At 39.8% G+C, this 14,542-nt stretch overlaps 1 protein-coding gene across 1 annotated transcript in view; it reads left to right on the top strand.

Moving 5' to 3' along the window:
• The first annotated feature begins 1,924 nt into the window (after nucleotides 1-1,924).
• RAD50 (RAD50 double strand break repair protein) overlaps nucleotides 1,925-14,542 on the top strand; it is a 45,538-nt gene continuing 32,920 nt past the window's right edge. Inside the window, exons 1-8 of the mRNA XM_026659437.1 lie at nucleotides 1,925-2,005; nucleotides 4,786-4,968; nucleotides 5,713-5,796; nucleotides 6,895-7,046; nucleotides 7,847-8,032; nucleotides 8,181-8,385; nucleotides 11,697-11,825; nucleotides 13,330-13,495. Of these exons, the coding sequence (XP_026515222.1) occupies nucleotides 4,840-4,968; nucleotides 5,713-5,796; nucleotides 6,895-7,046; nucleotides 7,847-8,032; nucleotides 8,181-8,385; nucleotides 11,697-11,825; nucleotides 13,330-13,495 (1,051 nt within the window). The 5' untranslated portion in view covers nucleotides 1,925-2,005; nucleotides 4,786-4,839. The remainder of the gene's footprint in view (nucleotides 2,006-4,785; nucleotides 4,969-5,712; nucleotides 5,797-6,894; nucleotides 7,047-7,846; nucleotides 8,033-8,180; nucleotides 8,386-11,696; nucleotides 11,826-13,329; nucleotides 13,496-14,542) is intronic.

Genomic DNA, 14,542 nt, shown 5'->3' with positions numbered 1-14,542 from the left:
GCGTCATGGTACAACCGCTGCTCTGCCACGGATGTGCAAGCCCAGGCCATGAATGTAGAAAAAAGTCCCCTCAAACACGCACAATTACCACGAATATGGTTGGGATTATTTTGCCATGTAAGGTGCATAGCTCAGCTCTGATGGAACTCTTACCCACTGACCTGAAACATCATTTATCTTAGGTTTTAACCGGAATAATTATCTTGACAGTACTGAAGTGCTAAACAGAGTAAGTGGATTTAAAAATAAAAACAAAAGACTGTGTTCTTACTCCTCTTTGGTTTGATCACTTGAACTATATATATATATATATATATATATATATATATATATATATATATGATTATCAGCATACAACTTCTTTCACAAAAAGGAGGGACTGTGCTGGATTCTGAAACTGGACAGACTAGAGCATACTCTGATCTCTAGTGGGGGTGTTCCATAACCTAGGGCCAAACGCAGATAACATCTAGCCTTCATTTCTTTAGTGTGGGCTAACTGCTCTAGTGTCCCTGATGTGTGAGGTAGTCTTGGGGAGTGGGGGCTGTACATGATAAAATAATCTAGTTTCAGCCTATTAAGGACTTTGAAGATTTGGACCAAAAAATTAATATCAACCAGCATAGAATGCAGAGCACTTATCCAATGTATTCCTTGTGGCTCGCCTCACTCAGAAGGCTGACTGCTGTGTTTTGGACAACCCCAAGTTTTTGCCTGGCCTTGGTTGCTAAAGCCAAAGTAGTGAGAATTCAAGCCTAGAGGTGACTTGACGTCAGGGAGGCAGCATGTACTGATCTAAAATAAGTTAGTTATTTAGACAGCTTTAATACACCCATTCTCAGATCTTCAGAGCTGGATTAGATAACTTCTTTCAATAAAGAGCACCTGCAGCCCAGTCAGCCCCTATCAGTAACCCAAGGATGGCCCACAGTCAGGTGACCAAACTGCTGTAGAAAGCTGGTTAAGAAATTGTAGTTTTTGTGGGGGGGAAATATTTTTCACAATTTCTGATGATTGTTTTCTGTTGTTCTTTCATCTCCCCTTTCTCTTCTTCCTCTGACCCCCCATTTCCAATGGTAACTTGGAAAAAGGAAAAAAGGGGGAAAGAAGGGAGTGAAGGAAAAAGGAAGAGAAGGGAGATGGGGACTGACTGAACAAATGGACAATTCAGAGAAGAACAAAAATTTCCCAACAACAATTCATTTAGAAAAAAGAGCATGGGGGACCGAGGGGGCGGAGGGAATGTTTAATGAAAAAGGTTGACATATTGCTGTATCTTGTACTGTTCCCTGAAGATCATCGGGGGAAGGGGGAGAATGAGGTAGTTACGAGGGGAACTAGGGGGCTGAGGTAGATAGTAGGGAAACTGATATAGGTATGGGGCAGATGGGGGTCTGAAGAGGGTGTCCTGGGGAGGCTGATATATGGGGATCTGAGATGGATATACTGGGGTTTGATATGGGCATGGGAAAGATGGGGTTCTGAGGTGGGTATGAGTGGTTGATACAAGCATGGGGAAGGGGGTATGAGGTGGATACAGTGGGGGTCTGAGGTGGATGGGGGCTGATATAAGTGTGGGGGTCGCTGGGGGGAGGAGGTTTGAGATGGGTATACTGGGGTTTGATATGGGCATGGGGAAGATGGGGTTCTGAGGTGGGTATGGGTGGTTCATAGTGGGGGGGCTGACATGGGCATGGAGGAAGATGCGGGGTGTGTGAGGTGGGTATAGTGGGGGCTGATGTAAGTGTGGGGGCCGGTAGCGGGAGAGTGTCTGAGATCGATGAGGGAACCATTGGTGCCTGGCTAGGCAGCGGGCCCGGGTGGCCGCATGACCCGCACAGACCTGAGGAGAGGCCGCGCGCTCAGCCCGGCCACACACAGCTCCGCCCGGGCGCGCTCCCTTCTTGAACTGGGCGGGGGGCGGGGCCGAGCTCGCTCGCGCTAGAGGCCTGGCGCCAGAGGGCGGGCAACAACCAGCGTGAGCGGCGCTGCGGCCTGTTGTGAGGTGACCTGGGGCGCGGGGGTCTCTGCTGGGGGCGCCGTGGCCTGCCCGGGCTGGGTCTGTTTCCTGAGGGAATGGGGAGCACTGGGAAAGGCAGGTGAAGGGGAGCGCTGGGCGGCCGCTCCCCGCCCCGGCCCAGGCGCTAGCTGGGCGCCGGCCTGGGGTATGATGTGTCTGGAAAGGTGCGCTGGAGTCCCAGCCCCCGGTCAACGCCACACCCGGAGATTCCCCGACCCCACCCCCTAGAACCAACCCCCCTCCCGGAAATGCCCCGGGTCCACCCCCCCATCCTGCCACCCCCTGGGAATGCCTCATGCCCACCCGCCATCCTGAGAAATGCCCTGTGCCCACCCCAACCTGCCACCCCCAGAAATGCCCCGTGCCCAGCCCCAGACTCCATCATCTCTGGAAATGCTGCGTACCCACCCGCCACCCCCAGAAATGCCCCATACCTACCCCCTAAACTGCCACCCCAGAAATGCCCCATGCCCACCCCCTAACCCGCCATCTCCAGAAATGCCTTGTGCCCTTGCACCCAACCCACCGTCCTTGGAAAATGTCCTGTGCCCACCACTATGCTCCCCACACACCATCCCTAGAAGATGCCCCCTGCCCACCCCCACCTTGGTAACTTGGCATCCCTGGAAATTACCCCACCCACTAACCTGCCATCCCTGGAAAATTCTCTGTGCCCACCCCTCCCCATCTTGCCATCAGTAGCAAATACCACATACCAACTCTTATCATGATAATCTGCCATGTCTGGAAAATGCATTGTGCTCCCGCATAACCTGCTCTCTCTAGAAAATGCCTAATGCCCCCACTCACCCTGCTAATCTGCCATCTTGGCAAACTAGCCTGCACCCACAGCCAGTGTCCTAATCTGCTATGGCTGGAAAATTTCCACCCCCACCGTGGAAATGTGCCATTTTAGGGAAATTCCCCTAGCCCACTACTATTTGGTGTCCTGCTCTTTCCAGGAAATTTCCTGTGCCCACTCCCACCAGAGTAACGTACTAGAATGTTCTAGTGCAGGGGTCATCAACCTTTCAGAAATGGTGTGCCGAGTCTTCATTTATTCACTCTAATTTAAGGTTTTGCGTGCCAGTAATACATTTTAACCTTTTTAGAAGGTCTCTTTCTATAAGTCTGTAATATATAACTAAACTATTGTTGTATGTAAAGTAAATAAGGTTGCAAAACGTTTAAGAAGCTTCATTTAAAATAAAATGCAGAGCCCCCCAGACCGGTGGCCAGGACGTGGGCAGTATGAGTGCCGCTGAAAATCATCTCACATGCCGCCTTCGGCACGTGTGCCATAGGTTGCCTACCGTGTTGTGGATAGGGCACTGGACTGAGATTCAGGAAACTTGTGTCCTGTGTATGATTCAACCATTGTCCTGTACTATACTGTGATCTTGGGCAAGTCACTTCACTTTTCTGTGGAGCAGTTTCACCTCATATTTGGTCTATCTTGTCTAGATTGAAAACTGTTTGCAGCAAAAACTGTTTCTCGCTATGTGTTTTTTTCAGTGCCTAGCACAATGAAGCCCTGATCTTATTTGGGGTTTCTAGGAGCTACTGTAGTATAGATAATAATCTCTGGAATTGAATAATAATAATAAATAATCTGTGGAATCAGGTGTGATCTGTTATTGCTGAGAAATGTCTTTTTTCTACTCCCCATCTGTTGCAGCAGTAAATTGCCTGTCATGGGAAATAACCTTTCATTCTCAAAAAATACCATGCTGCAGTGATCACTGACAGGGAATGATGCACAGGGCAAATTGCTCCATGCCTCACCTAATGAAATAACAGCCAAACAACTAAAATGCCCATCTTGGTTTCATCCAGCAATTCCTTTCTCTGTGTTCATTATCAATAATCCCTTTACTCTCTCTCCATCGCTGGATTGTTGCCTTGGGGATGTCCGCTCTTGTGTTTATTTTTCTTAAATTGTAAATAAATCATATTGACAAATATTGATAGGTAAGAAACCTCCTGCCCCTAAATACTATGCCCCACAATCTTGTAACAGCTTTATATGGGCTGATGACCTTGATTTCATCTCCACTGATTTCAGTTCCACTGATTTCAGTGAACTCCATGTGGCTGCCAGGGCCAACCTGCATGATTGTAGCATTGTAGGTCTAGGCCTGTAAATCTAGCAAAGACAAAAATATCTCATAGCACTGGGACCTCATGTGAATTAAAATGTTAGATTGTGGGGAGGGGTGTTGGGGAAGGAGATTACTGTAGAACAACGTGAAAGCCAGTCCATATGTGCTTGAGTTTTGATACTGTGTTTGTAGTGCAACACCAAATTTTGAAATTTTTCAAGAAAAAGTGTTAATTTCTATAACTTTTTCTTATTGACACCTTTTGAGCAAAAGCTCATAAAATTCAGTTATAGTTTTTACTATAGTTAATTCAAGATATTTCTTTTACTAAACACTCAGGAAATGTTAGACATTTTTAGGCTGACCTTAGTTGTTTAGTTGTAATGGGGAATAAGTAAAAAGTGGTAAATTTCTTAATTTACCATTCTATATTTTGGTTGGCTTTTCACTGTAAAAGAGAAAATATCTAAACCAAAAATAAGATTTTCATTACAAAATAATTTAAAAGAGTGTCTATAATCCACACCATAATCAAAGAATCTTTGCTCTGCTTTCTTAAATTACACACTACATACTTTTTTTTGATAGTACAAGATTTTTGGGGAGAAATGGGATAATGTTTGTTACCTAAATCATCACTAAATTTAACTGTTTATTTTGTAGGATTTTGAAAATTAATTTTTGAGATTCAGAAAAGAAGAAAAATATCCTGCAGAAATGTCTAAGATTGATAAGATGAGCATCCTTGGAGTCAGGAGTTTTGGGGTAGAGGACAAAGACAAACAAGTTATCACTTTCTTTAGTCCTTTAACCATTTTGGTGGGGCCAAATGGTGCAGGAAAAACGGTAAGACTTTTGTACAGTGCAAACAGGCTTCATGTCATTATAAATAATTACAAACTCATACAAATGAGTGATCGTTTATATGAATTTATAATTAATGAAATTATAAAACCTTAAACAGTTTGCATTTTGTGACACTTGCATAATTTGTGCTCCACTTTCAGGCTTGCATTCTGCAACGAGCTCTGCGTAGGCCCAGGATTCTGCCTGCATGGTGCTCCTTGCAAGATCAGATCCTTAGTTGTTTTACAAATACCTGTTTATGCACTAGGTATTAGAGCCATAGAAGTTAGAGATGAGAAAGATCTGTTTAGTGTTTCTCAATGACCAGTCTGTGGACTGGTGCCAGTCCCTGAGATCTCCCTGACACAGTTTAGGAAGGCAGCAAGTCAGTCCCTGGTATCCAAAAGGTTGAGAAACACTACATTAGATCATCTAATCGATCTCCTTGCCAATGCAGAATTATGCCATATTCTACATGTACTAGTGTTTTGTCAAATCTAATTTTCATCTGCTATTGATTGGACTATCTCCACTTGAGGGACTATTCCACAAGCTAAGTAGAGCTATTGTCATGAAGCTTTCCCCAATACTCAGAAAGAACACTTATCTTGATTTCATCCCATTATGTCTCTCCTTTCTTGGTTCTCAGGTATTTACAGACTGTTACTCTCTTCCCTCTTTAGTCCATCTTTTTACTTGCTCTAAATTGATATTACTGATACCTATTTATTTCCATTTCTGTAGACTATCATTGAATGTCTTAAATATATTTCCACTGGAGATTTCCCTCCAGGAACCAAAGGACACTCATTTGTTCATGATCCAAAGGTACGAGTCATGATGGCTAGCTACTATGTCTAACTGGTAGTTGATATGACAAAATATTTAATGAACACTGGAGTGTGCCAGAAATGGGGGGAGTCCAATAAAAGTTAATTATTTAAATCACCCATTTTAATGTAATACAAAAGCAAGGATTGAAGTTGGGAGGGAGAAATTACAAGAAGTGAGTTGTCAACCTTAAATTTCTTGGTTGTCTTTTTTCTCACAATTGTAACATTACAAACTAGATTATTTTGTAGTTAAGTTTACCTTTTAATTTAACTTTATGAAAGATTAATTTACCATTTAATTTTACTTTATGTACAGTATCTGAGATGCTAAATTGTTTAAATCTTTCAAAAAAAAAAAAAAAGCCTAATTTATTTTAGCAACTGTATTTAGTTTCAGTGTGAAAATATCTGTTTCATTATTCTCTGGCTATATGTTTTATAAGTTTTAGTTGCCAGAAATACTTATACAAGAATAAGTAACATGTGACCTGATCACTTTTTATATTGTCATTTGGTACAAAAAGTCTGTCAAATAGCTGTTTGGTATTTGGTATTTTCTTAGTCAGTATTGGTAAATTGATAGTTTTAACTGAAATGTTTTGAACATGGACTATTCCTTCCCAGTTACTGATACACTAAATAACTAAGATTTTATGGGAATAAAATGTGGACATGTTGCATATGAATTAACCTACAGTATAGAGGTCTGCTCTCTGCATGATTTAGGCCCGGATCCTACAATGATTTGCACACTGTGAGTAGTCCCATTGACAGAAATGAATGTTTGGTGTCAGACTTTGAGGAGGTTATTTTTCTGTTCTGTTTACTTGAGGGAAGGCTCTCTGATGATAATCATTTATCAGATGGGTGTGGGGGATAGCCAAAGTGCGAGGTATGCATAAGAATCCTGGATAATAACCTCTAGGCCAAAAAAAGATTTTGGGTGAGATTCTGGCCTCATTGAAGTCAATGGCAAAACTCCTATTGATTTCAGTGGAGCCAAGATTTCACTTATGGCTTTGGAACATATGTTTGGATGACCACAAAAGTTTTCTTTGTTAAATAAGTTTTCATATTTTTTTTCCTGCCAAAGGTTGCTAATGAAACAGATGTCAGAGCTCAGATTCGACTGCAGTTTCGTGATGTTACTGGAGAGCTTATAGCTGTCCAGCGATCCATGGTTTGTACTCAGAAAGGCAAGAAAACAGAATTTAAAACTCTTGAAGGTATCATTACCAGAACAAAGTAAGTTGTATGTTTTTAAATATTGCCTCTTAGTTTGAGCGTCCATTTGTTTTGTCCGTATCTTTTCATGTAAGAAAAGAGATAAGTGGATAATTTATTCATTCAAACCTCTACCTACTCTTTCAAATTAAATTAAGTCTAACAAAAAGTTACATGTAGTCCCACTGCATTGTCTATTTGTTTTATATGTTACAAGAAATCCCTAGATTTAATGGCCAGAGTCTCATTGGTTTTCTGTGGACATAGGCACCTAAGTCATTCAGGGATAGTTTAGTTCTGATGGTGGTGTTTATGCATTCACTTTCTGTCCTGTTGGCACTGAAAAAGTCAAAGTAATTTGGTGGGGAAATAGTCCCATTGCAACTCATTCCAAGTATCTATCTGTTTATTTGACTCTCCTCTCTGACTTTTTTTTAAAAAGAGCATTTGTTTTGCACTGATCACTATGATTTTTGCTCCCTCTGCTGGCTATGCAATCATAGTTAGCAAATTGGTACTATATACATGGCTAACATGACATTAAGTTACAGAAAGATGGCTTGAAATCAGAGGAGTGCTGTATCAAAATCCATTTAGTTGGAAATGAGGTATTCAGAGTTAAAAGTGGAAGAGGAGTGAGAGAAGAATGAGGGGCAAAAAACATTTACCATTGTAAAAATAATAATTTGTGACTTAGCATCAAAACAGGTTGAGTTAGAATGTTGGAATTATACAGAATGTTACTTATTTTAGAAAAAAATAACTGTACAGCAACCAATAGTCATCTTATTGTTATGCATTTTCTTAATCTATGTACACAGGCATGGGGAAAAGGTCAGTCTCAGTTCCAAGTGTGCAGAAATTGACCGAGAGATGATCAGCGCCCTTGGTGTTTCCAAATCTGTGATTAACAATGTCATTTTCTGTCATCAAGAAGATTCCAACTGGCCCTTAAGTGAGGGAAGGGCCCTGAAACAAAAATTTGATGAGATCTTCTCAGCAACAAGGTTTATTTCTTTCCATACCTAACATAATTACAGTAAAGTACTCCTTCCATTTAATTATAATTGTTTAAATGCTCACTAAAAATGTTCATTCATAAAGCTGCATGTGCCAATAGAATTTGAAATTTACACATGGTTTTCTTTTTGGAAGGTATATTAAAGCATTGGAAACTCTTCGTCAGGTACGTCAGAAGCAAAGCTTGCGGGTAAAAGAGTGTCAGACGGAACTGAAATATCTAAAACAGAATAAAGAAAAAGCACGTGAAATTCAAGATCATCTTAGTAATAGGGAAGCTCAACTGGCTGCTTCTAAGGAAAATGTAAAATCTATTGAGAATCAACTTGATCCTCTAAAGGTAATTTTGTTTGTATGATCATGTAATTCAAAATTTTATTGTAATACTGTACATATTCACTAGGAGAGGGAGAGTAAAGGTTGCTTGCTATGGGAATTTCCTGACTTTTGTGCGATTAAAATCTCTCCAGTTTAATGTTGTATTATCAGGGGGATTTTTGTTTTTTTTCATTTAACCATAAAATTCAGAGCAGAATTTAAAGGCCATTTTCATCATGACAAATAACGAAATTGTATGAGCAGAATTTATATTCAAAGATGTGGTGGAAATTATCTTATCTTTACACCATCTTGGACCAATTTATTTTTTCTGATATTTAAATTAATTTACCTCCAATTGGGGATTTTCAGGCCAAATCTTGAAAGCCACATGTATCTTTCGTCTCTTAAGCTGTCTGGTTTAATTAGAAAACTTTTGGGAAAATGCAATTTTCAGCATTTATTCAACAGCTGATTTTGGAAGATTGATTATACAACCTGCTTAGTTTCACAGAGTGGCATATTTTCTTATCTATTACCTTCCCCTCAGATAATATATTAATACTTGAATATATTGTCAGCAAAGTGGAGAAAAGCATCTATACAAAACCCTCTCCCTGCCTCTAAGTAAATAATACCTTGAGCCTATATTTACCATGATGCCATGACACATTCCAGAGCTACAACCAATATAGATAAATGATAGCAATTCTTGTCTCTGTAACTCTTCCATTAGTAGTACTGTGCATGTTTTCCTGGGATACCCTAGTGCAGAAGTTTTTAACCACAATATGCAGAGAACTGAGTGCTAGCTATCTTTAAAATAAGTTAAAATACATTGTTTATATATTGTGTTGATTCTACATAGACAGTCAAGTCAAGTGTGTTTGTCTAAGCACCTTAACCATTCAGTAGCTGAGGGAAGGTCATTACTTTCTTATGTAAATCCATGAGGGAACCAAGTATCCCTTGCCGATGGGTGTAGCCTGTAAGTATGTGGCCTAAATATTCTAACTGGCCACAGAAGCAAAGGAGGGAGTTACAGAAGCCTTACTTATCGTCATTAGCAGCACATCTGATCACTCCACATCTAAAGTGATTGAGCTTTATCCAAAGATGGTGTAGAAGGTCAAAACCAGATGGCTGGTCTGTTGGATGTGTCATAAGATAGTCATTGGCTATGTTTGAAGCTTGTTCTTACCCCCTAGTATGCCACCTGGATGTGATATTGAGGATCCTTAGGGGAATTGTCCAAGCAGGGTGCCAGGAGCTGAGATGGTGGCTCGGTGGATTAAACAAATCTTTAAATGGGTAGATATGGCATGTCTTGCACCTTAGGGAGCAGATTCTGCAAGGCTACTTGTTGCCTGATGTTAGGAGGACAATGTTGTCTTATGGTGCTTGTTATATGCATGGTTTCATTCAGCTGAGTGTCTTGTAGTCCTGTGTGAAGTGAGATGAGACACACCAGGGAGCAATACTGTGTTACAGAATAGCACAAGGTAAGCCCAGGGTTTCTGAGTGTTTTACTTCTGGGGGAATTCTGTACCAAAAATGTACAGTTCTGCATATTTTATTTGTCAAAATAATGCAATATAATTACACCAGTTTCACTTATTTTGGTAATTTATTTAAACTACCATACAGAAAAAAATCACAATAACTGTTCAGTGTTTCCTAAGCTCATGAAAGTTACAAATACTTGGTAATCAATACCTTGCATTCCAGTTGTAATCCAGAATTTTCATTTAAATTACATTACTTTTATTTTGATGTTCTGTAAAGTAGAATGTCGCTTTAAATTGCTCACTTTCACACATGAAAGTCCATACAGTTTTGCTAACCATTGTCCTGCTTTTTTTTTTTAAATGGATAAGTAAAATAGATCATGAGCTGTAATCTTACCCCGTTATGCCTCTCTGGCCAGTAGACCAGCCCTTAGTTGTTACATTTATGCTCTGCCTCAGGGACAGAGCCTGCTTCACACAGCCCTACGCCTCCAAGCCCGGGACGCAGCAACAGTGAGCGAGAGGGACAGAGTGAGTCTCTCTCACTCGTTCGCATGCAGGCACGCACCCAGCCCCACCCCCTTAACGTCTCTCCCGAACACATGCACACCAGCCTCCGTCCTTCCCCCTCCACAGTAATCTGCTCTCTTCTGCTGGCTGCTCCCAGCAGACGCGCCTGGGCTGCCACGGAAGGAATGTGTGTTCCCCACAGATTTTTTTGCTTCCCCATTTTTCTGCGGGGGAGTCAAGAAATCAGCAGAAGTTATGAATTCTGCGCCCCTCCAGGAGTAGTGTTTGTGCATTGGGTTCCCAGGTAGAACCAGCTAATTTTCTGATCAGTCTGTTGTCTTTATTTTCAGCAACATTTTGGTAAGGTGTTCCTTGAAAATCAATGTACAGCCCAGTGTAACAGCTGGATATACAGGCTTTGGGTCAAGGTCCAGCCTTTGTCCATTCAGGAGGCTGTTGAGCAGTTTGTTGGCTTTTATGTGGTATAGATGATAGGAGCTGGAAACTATCTTTTTGGTACTAGGTTTAAGTCTCCATCTTTTACAATAGTAGGCCATCTCTTTCATGTCAACATTCAGCACTTCTAGGTGACTGGAAACTGTACTACCAGACAGATGTCATGGCATAGATAAAATGCTTGGCAGTGGTATTGGGAAAGTCATTTGTGAAGAGATTGAAAAGTGTTTGTGTTAGAATTGAGCCATAAGGTAAAACATTGTTTTGGGACCTCTAGGAGCATAATTTGAAATTAGCAACTTCTCAGCAACAGTTCAACAGCCATGACAACCCGCTTCGGTGGGACCTGTGACAGTTTGTATAATAGGCCTGTATACCAGATCATGTCATATGCAACAGTAAGGTCTAGGAATACTGAACCTGTCTTTGGCCTTCAGAGCAGGCAGTTCCCAGTGTGGGTGGTGAGTGCCAGCACTTCATCACAGGCACTGAGGTTTGGTCTGAAACCTGCATGATCTGCACTCAGGATATCATCAACGGTGGGGGAAATTCTCTGAAGAATAAGCTTTCAAATAATTTGCTAATATTACTTTTCCATTTAAGTAATTACTGTAGTTGCTGCAGGGATGTTGTTTAATCAGGAAAGGGAGGTGATCCGCAAGGTGGTGTCTTGATTAATATGTGGGCATGGTATGAAAAGATTTGAGAACCCTTGTGTTAGTGTCTAAAACGCCTTATGAACTTGTAGGTGCTGGAAATGACCCATTTTTAAAATGCAATATATTTAAATAGAAAATTTGATTATAAGATCCATAAACTGTAGTGAAGCCAGTTTACTTAAGCATTCTTTCCTTTTCAGAACCGTCTCGCAGAAATTGAACAGAATCTTGCAAAAGTAGTGAGACTTGACAACGAGATTAAAGCTCTGGACAGCAGGAAAAGGCAGATGGAAAAAGATAACCAGGATTTGCAACAGAAGATGGAGAAGGTTTGCTTTTTTAAATTCAATGTGTCACCATCCTTCATCCTAAAAAATCAGAAGCAATCATATATTACAGAATGAATAATACATTTACTATAGAATGAACCATAAATTTTAAAAAACTTGTGTACCCATAGCCAGAACAGTGTATTTTTGTTCTGTTGGTTTTATTTTCCAAGCTTTTTTGGCCACAATTGTTGTAAAACTGAATGCAGAAAGGTGTGAATGTTTTTAATGTACTCAATGGAGTATTCTTCAGTAAATACATACGTAATTAAAAATTTTTTTTAAATCCCCCCACTAGTAAAGTCTCAATCCAGGAAAACGCTTAAAAATATGAACAGTCCCATTCAGTTCAGTGGGACTACTCACATTCTTAAGTGTTTTTTCTGGATCGGGGGCAAAGTTTATAAAAACTCAGTAAAATAAAGTGCAAAGAAACTATGAAAGATGGTGGCTGTGATTTTAAAATATACAGTTTGCTAGGTGTATTAAGTGGGTAAGTGTGGCTGACCTTCCTAATCAGTTCTGTTTTTATTATCAGTCACCAGCATTGGTTGATGTCTTCAAGCATGCAAGATGCAATAGGTTGTTGTATACTGTAGTTAGGTAGTAATACAGATATCCATAAATATTATTCTGCATGTATGATTTCTGAGTAATTTACAATGGCACTACAAAGTGAATTTTCAGTATGCTGTGGCTCTCACAGTGAAGAGCAACCAGACAGCCACAGGTATTAAGGAGTGGCCACCATCAACAAAATGGCCCCTAAAATAAATGGTTTAAATATCACAAATAGCTGGTAGGATACAATGTCATGAAGATGTATTTCTTTTTGATTTAGTAGGGAGATGGGGATTAAAACTTATTACCTTTCCCTCCAAGATCTATGGAGTAGAATGAACTGCGCAGTGTGGTGAACAATGGAGTCAGCGATTTTATAGAGTAGTAATGACTTGTCATGACCATACGTAAATGGCATTAACTGGCAGTGGACAGCAGAGCAACCCAAACTTGACCTACAAGTACAAGAACATCTCTTCTCATTAACATCACAAATCTTCTTGTTTTCTCTCCCCTTTAAAATAGCCAGTAAAAAAGTTAGTGGTTTTCATTATGTGTGTGCTAAATATGTGAAATTATTTTGACAACTAGAAAGAATTTGTCCAGGAGCATGTATCACAAAAAGTATGTATCATATTGTTTTATCAGTACGAAAAAGGGGAATCCCTTTATTGGACCCAAATAATTTTACTTAGTTCTTGTGGCTTAACTCCTGCAATAAGAAGTTTATTCAAGCTAACCCAAAATACCTTTTACCACTGCCGTTTGAGTGGTCTTATGGTAAAAATTACAAATCGGATGATATTTTATCTTTTTTTATTTTATTCTGTGTTTAACCTTTGGAAAATGCATTATATGGTTTATAAGCATGGGCAAAGTATTTTGTTATAAATCAGTTTAAAAAGCTAACTTTTTAATGCTGCAGTATACTCTGACTGCATAGGTTTTTCAAGGAACAGATGACCAACTAAGAGATATGTACCAGAACCATCAGAGAACAGTAAAAGAGAAGGAAAGGAGATTAACAGACTGTCAACGTGAGCTGGATAGAGCAAGCAAAGAGTGTCAGAGATTCAACAGAGAGAAATCAGAATTGCTTGTTGAACAAGGTATAATAGGCTGATTTTTTTTTTTAAATTAATGCAGAAATGATTATAGAATATAATATAGACACTTGTAAAAGGATGATTGACACAATTTCCATGTTTGAGCCGGATGAGAATCTTGAAATGTGGTATACTTATTCAGTTGGCTGCTTGTACAGGGGGTCAAAGTCTCATATTTGAACTTTGACCTTCACTGTCAGAGATAACCAAAAGGTCACTAGTCTTCTCCATGGGATTTCAATTCTACAATTGCCCTTTTGTCCAATAATGTTGACATTGGTGCACTCATTCATTTATGGACTTTTTGCGGAAAACGAGGCACTTTTGGCATTTCTATTCTAGGTCACCAAGAAGTCATCAGTCTAACAATTTACAAAGCATATGTTTGGTCTGTGAGCTGGTTGCATTAGCATGAGTCCTCCAGTTTGGAGGAATTGAGATCTGTCACCAATTTTAGTAAATGGATTTTAGCCAAGAAAATTGTTGGGAGGGAAGTGAGTGCACCATATGTACCCAAAGGGTTGACTTCAGGAAAGTTGTATTTCATGTGATTTCTTTAAAATTCCCTAAATACCATGCATCTTGTTCTGTATAGCTTATTAATTATTTCAAGATACGTACATTACAAGTTTTATGAAAATATCTATAAACAGAAAGTGTTTGTTGTCATAAGTACAGTTATAATAATATCAATATGGAATAGTATAGGTAATAATGATTTTTGGAAAGATTATAAAATTGAACAGGTTTACTCAGGTAGTAAGAGCATGACCTTTAAGCGATGGACATTCCTTCTTGGTGTTGTGGTAATTAGCTCCTTAGCTCCTGTGTTCTTGGTTCAGACAACTACCAAAATTCCTTAATAGGAAAAATTAATGTAATACACATGGAGGGAGGTTATTGCTTTTCCACTGAAAACAATTTTAAAACCTATATTCTGAATTTTATGTGGATTTAGAAAGATAAGAAAGTAAATGTGAGCTGGCAATTTTAGTGCAATTTTTAGAATTCTGTAATTTGAATTGGCTGAATGATTAAGGCCACAAAATA

The sequence above is a fragment of the Terrapene carolina genome, unplaced genomic scaffold, assembly GCF_002925995.2.
Source record: "Terrapene carolina triunguis isolate 2854851 unplaced genomic scaffold, T_m_triunguis-2.0 Scaffold629, whole genome shotgun sequence".
In the NCBI taxonomy this organism is placed as follows: Eukaryota; Metazoa; Chordata; order Testudines; family Emydidae; genus Terrapene; species Terrapene triunguis.
The sequence above is the reverse complement of the archived record's forward strand: the minus strand, read 5'-3'. Positions and strand labels throughout refer to the sequence as shown.